General features: G+C 37.1%; 1 protein-coding gene across 1 annotated transcript in view; it reads left to right on the top strand.

Annotated features, from left to right (window-relative positions):
• Nucleotides 1-598: 598 nt before the first annotated feature.
• LOC132113554 (sorbin and SH3 domain-containing protein 2-like) overlaps nucleotides 599-9,329 on the top strand; it is a 34,694-nt gene continuing 25,963 nt past the window's right edge. The window contains exons 1-6 of the mRNA XM_059521371.1: nucleotides 599-1,005; nucleotides 4,230-4,325; nucleotides 5,307-5,333; nucleotides 5,537-5,664; nucleotides 7,336-7,611; nucleotides 7,940-8,281. Of these exons, the coding sequence (XP_059377354.1) occupies nucleotides 936-1,005; nucleotides 4,230-4,325; nucleotides 5,307-5,333; nucleotides 5,537-5,664; nucleotides 7,336-7,611; nucleotides 7,940-8,281 (939 nt within the window). The 5' untranslated portion in view covers nucleotides 599-935. The remainder of the gene's footprint in view (nucleotides 1,006-4,229; nucleotides 4,326-5,306; nucleotides 5,334-5,536; nucleotides 5,665-7,335; nucleotides 7,612-7,939; nucleotides 8,282-9,329) is intronic.

The raw sequence follows: 9,329 nt of genomic DNA, 5'->3' as shown, positions 1-9,329 counted from the left end.
TCTCATGGTGCTTTTCTATCATTTTTGGTCACCCTTGACATTCATTACATGGGAAAAGAGCAGCATGAATGCCTGAGTTCTATGAAAGAAAGAAAGGTTTGTAATGGCATGAAGGGGAGTAAAGGAGAAATTTCATTTATTCTTTTAAAATGTAACCTAATACAGAAGTTTAGAATAGCAAATTTGAAGGCCTCTCTCTTGTCATGACGTATGAACGTACAGCACATACCACTATCAAATGATGGTCTCTTTTTTGGGTTGAGCGATGGGTGGTCTACATGTGTGACAAGGGCACACGTGCCTGCAGTGGCTCTCTGAAAGCGAGACATGCATCTCCCACATAAGCACATGCTCACAGTGTCTCCTATCTGACATTTATGCAGCACTTTGCCTCTGCAAATGAGTTAAATAATGTAATAATGAGATTAAATGACAGTGTTCCTATCATAGACCATCCCTGAGATATTCAGCTTGTGCTAAAACAAGTCAGATATTTTCGGAGTAGAGTCACATGGGCTGTTAATCCATCACTAAAAAATTAGCAATCTAGGTCAAACTAAACAGTGGTTTAATTTATTACAATAGCCCCCCTATGAGTGTGTGACTGCTGTTTATTGCTGGCAACAAACTCAAAGAGATGTTAAGCTCTGACACACCAAAAGTGGTCATGATCTGAGAATGCGTGCGGATGTATGGTGTGTATTTTGATACCGTGCTGCGTGTTTCTGAGCTGAAATGCCAGGCTTGTATCACCTTTCACTCTTGGGCCTCATATCCCAAGAGGGATGTTAACCAGTCACATTAGACACTTGCTAGCATGCTGGCGAGACGGGGAGAGACGGGACTCCTGTACCACGCTACCTGCACTCATACATATTCTACACATGGATAAATCAATTTTTTACTTGCCAAGGAGTAAGGGTTGCTGAATCTTAATGATATGTCTTTCAGGACTGTGTGACATCAAGACACCACAAGAAGGAGAGATCTTCAACATGAACACAGGTAAGTTCAAATCAGTTTCTCTTAGGTGGAATGATTTTTTTAAAAGAAGTCCCTTGACCAAGGCTGCATTTATTTAACAGTAAAACAGTTATATTGGTAAATATTATTGCAATTTAAAAAAACAGTTTTTTATTGAAATATAGTTCAAAAAGTAGATTATTTCTATGAGCAATACTCTATTTTCAGCATCGTTACTCCAGTCTTCAGTGTCATCAGAAATCTATCTATCTATCTATCTATCTATCTATCTATCTATCTATCTATCTATCTATCTATCTATCTATCTATCTATCTATCTATCTATCTATCTATCTATCTATCTATCTATATATATACAGGTCCTTCTAAAAAAATTAGCATATTGTGATAAAGTTCATTATTTTCCATAATGCAATGATAAAAATTAAACTTTCATATATTTTAGATTCATTGCACACCAACTGAAATATTTCAGGTCTTTTATTGTTTTAATACTGATGATTTTGGCATACAGCTCATGAAAACCCAAAATTCCTATCTCAAAAAATTAGCATATCATGAAAAGTTTCTCTAAACGAGCTATTAACCTAATCATCTGAATCAACTAATTAACTCTAAACACCTGCAAAAGATTCCTGAGGCTTTTAAAAACTCCCAGCCTGGTTCATTACTCAAAACCGCAATCATGGGCAATCATAAGCTGCCCAGAAGGCCATCATTGACACCCTCAAGCAAGAGGGTAAGACACAGAAAGAAATTTCTGAACGAACAGGCTGTTCCCAGAGTGCTGTATCAAGGCACCTCAGTGGGAAGTCTGTGGGAAGGAAAAAGTGTGGCAAAAAATGCTGCACAACGAGAAGAGGTGACCGGACCCTGAGGAAGATTGTGGAGAAGGACCGATTCCAGACCTTGGGGGACCTGCGGAAGCAGTGGACTGAGTCTTGAGTAGAAACATCCAGAGCCACCGTGCACAGTCGTGTGCAGGAAATGGGCTACAGGTGCCGCATTCCCCAGGTCAAGCCACTTTTGAACCAGAAACAGCGGCAGAAGCGCCTGACCTGGGCTACAGAGAAGCAGCACTGGACCTTTGGACAAATTTTGCATGTCATTTGGAAATCAAGGTGCCAGAGTCTGGAGGAAGACTGGGAAGAAGGAAATGCCAAAATACCTGAAGTCCAGTGTCAAGTACCCACAGTCAGTGATGGTCTGGGGTGCCATGTCAGCTGCTGGTGTTGGTCCACTGTGTTTTATCAAGGGCAGGGTCAATGAGCTATCAGGAGATTTTGGAGCACTTCATGCTTCCATCTGCTGAAAAGCTTTATGGAGATGAAGATTTCGTTTTTCAGCACGACCTGGCACCTGCTCACAGTGCCAAAACACTGGTAAATGGTTTACTGACCATGGTATTACTGTGCTCAATTGGCCTGCCAACTCTCCTGACCTGAACCCCATAGAGAATCTGTGGGATATTGTGAAGAGAAAGTTGAGAGACGCAAGACCCAACACTCTGGATTCCCGACCAAGTATTGAGAGCATAACTGAACATAATTATTTGAAGGTTGCCTTTTTTTGTATTCAAAACACTTTTCTTTTATTGGTCGGATGAAATATGCTAATTTTATGAGACAGGCATTTTGGGTTTTCATGAGCTGTATGCCAAAATCATCAGTATTAAAACAATAAAAGACCTGAAATATTTCAGTTGGTGTGCAATGAATCTAAAATATATGTAAGTTTGATTTTTATCATTACATTATGGAAAATAATGAACTTTATCACAAATTTTTTGAGAAGGACCTGTATATATATAAGCTTGATTTTTCTTGAATCACAGCTAAATGAAATGGCAGCGTTTCCGCTGTAGTCCATACCTATGTCTATATCGATTTTCAACAACAACACATACAAACTACCAAAGTAAACAATTAACCTAAAATTTGTTGAAAATGTATCTCTCACTTCACGCAGGCTCAACAGGACTTGTTTTTGTAGGGCAGAGTATGTGAATTTGTATTCATCTCAGGGATTCTGAGAAAAGCTGTGCAGGGGGTGTTCTTAGTTCTTGGCTGACCTTCTCTGAGAACTGTCTTTTCAGAGTCTGACAAAGATTCTGGCATCCAAACTGCCTTTTTGACATCCAGAGGTATAGCTGTCAAAGAAAAGGAAACCCATCAGACCATGCTAACACCCCACCCCGTCAATCCATGAAATAGTCTCATGGTGTTCTCACTTTTAGGTTCTGCTTTGGTTGTGGCAAGCTTGGATGCAAGGATGCTTACAGCTAATACAAAATAAGATTCCTGCTTTAGATGTGATGGTATTTTATTTCTATTCTGAATAGATATACTGTTCTATCATTTTGATACTCTGCAATATTCACTACTATTCAAAAGTCTGGGATCATTATAAAACTTTTGTAAGTTTTTGTGTCTCTTATGCTGCACAACACATTTATTTGATCAAGCATATAGTAAAAACTGTAATATTGTGAAAATGATTATAATTTAAAAAACTTATAACTTGAAGTTTTTTTTTATTTGTAATTATTTTCAGTGTTACAGAATACAGTTGTGCGGCTTAATATATTTGTGGAAACTGATACATTATTTCAGGATTGTTTTTTGATAATAAGAAGTGTAAAGAGAACATAATTTTAATTAGAAATTAAATTTTTGTAACAATGTAAACTATATTTAATGTATCCTTACTTAATAAAAATATATGTTATCATAACAATAATAAAATAAATAATCTTACTGACCCCAGAAAACAGTTACCAGGGAAAAATATCATTTAATTTTAAAAGTGATTTCCAAGTCATGTAAAAAACTTTTAAAAAGTTAATTTCTAAAGTCAATACACTATACATTTTTGTTTATTCTAAGTTTCATTTCATCTGCTAGAAATTGCCATTTTTGAGCGCAGTCTCCAGTAATATCTATTTACAGGAAAATTTAAATGGAAAGGCATTCATGGAAAAATCATAGACATTTATTGGTCAAAAGACACACTGAAAAGAAATGTTTAGTCAGTCAGCCCACGATACATCCACCCATTCAGCATGCCCAGATACAGTACACCAAGCATGTGCATCACACAAAAAATCCATCCTGGCATGTGAAATAATTTTGTATATTGTTGTGTTGCTAAGAACATTTCACATTGCTCTGCTTGCTGAGTCACAGTTATCAGCAGTACTGATGCATGTGCATTTGTGTTTGCATGTGCTGCTGCGCTTTTCACAGACAGTGGAGGACATGTCCGCAAAAGTGCCACGCTTTCACTCACTCTAACCCCCATGAAGAGAATCCAGAGCTCACCAAACCTATACACGCTCACAGGTATTCAGAACCAGATCACACTCATATTCATATTCATGTTTGCCTGTTTATTATAAGCATTATACATGAGCAGTGGAGCTGAAGACATTGCTGCTGGTGTTTAATGAGACGATGTGGTGAGCAGGAATTCCTCTTCACTCAGTGTCACTCGTTCCACATCTGTGTTTTTTCTTGTGCATCTTATGTCCTATAGCCTCCCGCCCTCACTGTCTTTTTCTCATCTCTCCTCTACTCTTGCTCACGTCTCATTCTTATGCTCACAGCTCCTTAAGGAATGTTTGAGAGCAGTAGCTCTCCTTTCCTTTGTTTAAAGGGAAAGAGCAGCTCATAGCTGCCAGATTGTTGCCATAGTAGTGCACTTCCATGGCAACAATTGTATACTTCAGCAGCCCCCCCCCCCCTACATCTCTCTGACACAGTTTACTCTGGGGTGACCCTTTTAGTTTGAGCTGTGTCATGAACTATAACCTCAGCCACACATATTCTCCATTGTTTAATTAGTCTGCGAGCGGTCGAGGTGCTGCAGGAGCGAGCTAACTGAACAAACTCATTCAGGACAGTTAGTCTGCTGTTCATTTAGCAATAACCCTTAATGGGTAAGGGTTATTACATCAAATTATACACAAAACAAATCAAAGGAATAGTTTTTCTCAGCCTTTTGACTTTTTGAAGACTAAAGTTTTTTTTTTTAATACAGCCTTTCTGCATTCGTTTTCAGAGATGGTAATCGACTGCCAGATTTTCATTGTAAAATATTAAGGGGAACCTCCTTAGGGGAACCTCCTTTATATATAAATCTGTCTTACTTCATGCTGTCATATATTTTTCTGTCTTGCATTCTTTGGTTGTTTTAAAAGCTGAAGCAGTGGTTTGAATAAATTAAGGATGTTTTTTATGCACACATAGTCCACTAAAAACATGAATCACTAATGAGTGAATATCTTCTACCTCATTTTTCTTTTCTTATTTTAACCCATGCAGACTCTGAATCACAATCTAAAGATTCAGGTAAGCAGCCTTTATTATTATTATTATTTATTTTATATTATTATTAATGATTTATTTAAAATTTGCTTAGGAAAAATGTATCTGTTCTTGCGAGTTTTCTCAAAATTCTTCATTCTCAATAATCAACAGTAGCATTCAGTGGTCAAATATTTAGTATATATGGATATGAAACACTTTGAAGTGTTTTGTTTGTCTGCTGTCAGATTTGTGGAGGCCCGGCAGCAGCACCAGTGATGTTCTGAGAAATAGTGACGTGTGCTCTTCTTCTCTGGCAGCTAAAGGCTACAGAAGTGTCAGGCCCACCTTTCAGGATAAAAAGTCTACCACACCAGTACGTTTTGCTGGGTTTACTTCACTCATTGGTTTTTCTCATCCTAACTGTTGCTAGAGGTTTTCCTTCCTCAGGAAATGTCTGTGGAAGTCCATTTGACAGGTTTTATTAATGGCATCTTTAACTGTACCATTCACAACCATGTCTAGTGTTTGAAAACTGCACAAAACAAAGTTATATATTTACGTTTTGCGACCATCTGGTGCAACTGCAAAATTGTAATAAAATTATGTATAAAATTAATGCACAGACAATTTCGTTAATGGTACATTCAGTCAGTCTCTGTTTTTGAATATTGAGGAAACGATGGATGGTTTCTAAGCTAAAGTAAAGTAAAAGACTGCTTCTTAAACGAGAGAAGGTGAACATGTTGGTATTCTTCTCACCAGCAGCAAGTTTAGTTTTAGTTTTCTTTTTGTTTTCATTTTGAAAAGTTGTTATCTTTACTGTTTACCTCACATTACGCTATGGGGGCTGTCTTTTATTTGATGTTATTTTTTTATTTGATTCCTCAGTGTTTGCTAAACGTTTTTGCAGTTTATTAGTAAGTATATAATGCATGTGGCGTATGCCATGCCTCATCTTATTTGTCTTTGTTAATAAACGTTTTATACGCTAGTTCGTCATTGTATCTTACTGTTTTATTGTTGTTGTGCTTTTTAATTAAGAATAACAATGAATCCATCTTTTGTTTTAGTCTTAAAAGGGGAAACAGACAACTTTTTTTGTTTTTTTGTTTTTAAATGTGACTGATCGTGATTCTGATTGAGAAAGTGAAAGTGAAAGTACCCAAAGCCTGGCTTATTTTTCAATTCAATTCAAGATTATTTGTATAGCGCTTTTTACAAAGCAACTTTACAGAAAATTACGTTTCTACAATATTTAGTAGTATCTTATAAGTGGTGACTGTCAGTTTGTGCACATATGACAGGATTTTTCAGAAAAATTTATATTATAACTTATAACAAAAGAGGAACTCCCTTTCACAAAATTCAAATCACAAATAATACTATTGATGAAAAAGAACGGGTTGAATGTTAACCACTTTCTATAAACTATAAACTATGATAAAAGTTAATCAGCATGAATCGATCAATCCTATGTTGTGGCGCAAAAGAAGAAGAAGAAAAAAAAACCATAAATAAAAATATTGCGTCCAAATCATGTGCAAAAGAGTGACCAGTGAGTCTGGAGCCCTGCTGTTACCCAAGTTAATGTGAGAAATACAAATACAAAATTAACATTTAAAAAAGAAAGTAAATACAAGTTTAATAATAAATTACAGGAACAAAACAAAACAAACAAACAAAAATATTTATATATATATTAGTCAAATATATTTATTTATAAATTATTGAATTTACTTAATGAATATAATGAAATAAATAAACCAAATCGAGAAAAATATTTCTGTTTCCTTTCCAGTTGCGGATAATTTCTGAATTCTAATATTATTTAATCTACTTTCTTTCCTCACTTATACTTTCATTTGTAGTGTTTGTGTTCTTCGTTGAGAAACGTTCCAGTTGTGCCTGTCCTAACTTTAACACTCAACTGTTAATCTCAGAGAGTTTATTCTCCAATGCAACCATGTCCACACCCTCTTATTCAATGAGATCAACAGTATCTGAGCCGTGCTCTAATATCCCAATGCCCACTCTCCTCAATCAGGCACAAGAACATAGTGCCCACTCCAACAGACTGCTGTCCACAGAGGACAAAACCTCATGCTCTTTACAAGCAGAGCAGACCTACTCACACCCTCCATCCTGGGAGCTGGAGAGACATGTAGCTTCCGTCTCCATCCGCATTAACCCTAGGCCTCAGATATCAGGACGGCGCTCCCAGACAAGGTCTTTGAGACCCCCTACCCCTCCTAAAAGGATGGACCTTTTGGATAGCCGCTCATTCCCCTGCCCTCCACTGCCACCTACAGCCCCTCCAGTGGTATATGTCACGGATTTCATAACCATATATGCATAAGCTTAATAACAACCTGTCCTACACCATGCTGTACCTTAGCAAACATAACTAATCCCGTTCTCCATTTTGCTGATCAATATTTAGGTTCATGTCATTGTGAAATGAGATCTTTCCTTTTTTAATTATTATTATGCTCAAATGCAACACTGGAATATAATTTTGATCTCATATCTGTAATACCTCTTTCCTCTCTAACGCACAGCCGTCAGCAGCATCTCATCACTACTTCTCTCACACGAGTTGTGCCCAGCTGCTGAATCTCATCTGTGCCACTCTCCTCTCTGTCATTCAGCCTGAGGTGCCAGCCTTCCTCAAACAAACCTATCCCGGAAAAGCACTGTCCTCACAGTCACCACTTATCCGGCTCAGACTCTCCCTCGGTTTCATCAGAGCTGACCTTCACCCTGAGACCCCTTCTCCAGGCCCTCCCTCTCCCGGCCCGGAGCCTCCGCTGGGGCAGTGCCGCTACTCTTCCTGCACTCAGAACGAAGCGTCCACAGCAGTGCTGGAGGAGTTGAGGGTGTGTGGACTAGGCCCAGAGGCTGGCTCTCATACCCCTTCTCCAACCCTCAGCCCGATGAGTGCAGTCACAGTCAACATGGGGTTACACTCCCCTCCAGCTGGCACCGCTCATGTAACTATTCACCGGCAGTTCGACACTCTGTCCCGTCTGTAACTTACTGCTTCTTTCTTTGACCGTTCTTTTCTTCGTACATCTTTTTCTAAAGAGGCCATAACATTTGTTGTTTCAAAAAAGAAGGGTCATCAATTAAATCAATAATTTAATTCTGCAACGACGCAAGGAAATTAATCAAAATTGACAGTAAAGACATAAGATTTCTATTTCAAATAAATGCTTTTCTTTTAATTATCAAAGAATTCTGAAAAAAAAAATTATATTATAAAACTCATAAGAAAAGACTGGAGTAATGACTGCTGAAAATTGAGCTTTGCCATCACAAGAATAAATTAGATAAAAAAAGAAAACCCTGATTTTTTAAATTATAATAATATTTTGTAATATCTATGATTTGACCATAATGTATATCTTGCAGCTTCGGTGAGCAAAAGAGATTTCTTTCAGAAACATTTTAACATTTTTACAGACCCCAAATTGTAGCATATATATATAGTATAATTCCACTTATAATGTTTTTAGCACCAATTTTCTTTTTTTGCATCTCCTGTCTCACCCTTTTTTATGATATGTCCCCTTTAATTGTAGAGTACAAAAGCTTTTTTTCATTCATTTTCTCTTATTTTTCTCCTCTTTGGTTTCATTGCTCTGCATTTTTAGGGGCTGGTTTAACTGACACCATATCAGTTGTCCACTGTTCACATTTAACGGTTTCACCATTTCTTCTCTGTGTAACATCTGGGGTTATACCAATACAAACATATTCTTAAGAAAAACATCAAATCAAGGGTCCCAAGGGTCTTCACTAACACCTTTTGCCATACTGATTATCTGTATTCTAAGATTCACAGTATGTTTTTGTAAAAAAACTTCAGGTGCAGGAGAACATGGTTTTGTTGAGACTTCTTGTACTGTTCCTATGGTATCTCTTTTGGTATAATAACACTTAATATTAACAATTATTTGTCCTGGACATCAATAAATAAATACAAATACTAAAAGCCATTCTACGATAAAGCATTTAATATTTTTTTTGATCTGCCCA

The sequence above is a fragment of the Carassius carassius genome, chromosome 33, assembly GCF_963082965.1.
Source record: "Carassius carassius chromosome 33, fCarCar2.1, whole genome shotgun sequence".
Taxonomy (NCBI): Eukaryota; Metazoa; Chordata; class Actinopteri; order Cypriniformes; family Cyprinidae; genus Carassius; species Carassius carassius.
This window is presented reverse-complemented; position numbering and strand designations above follow the sequence as displayed.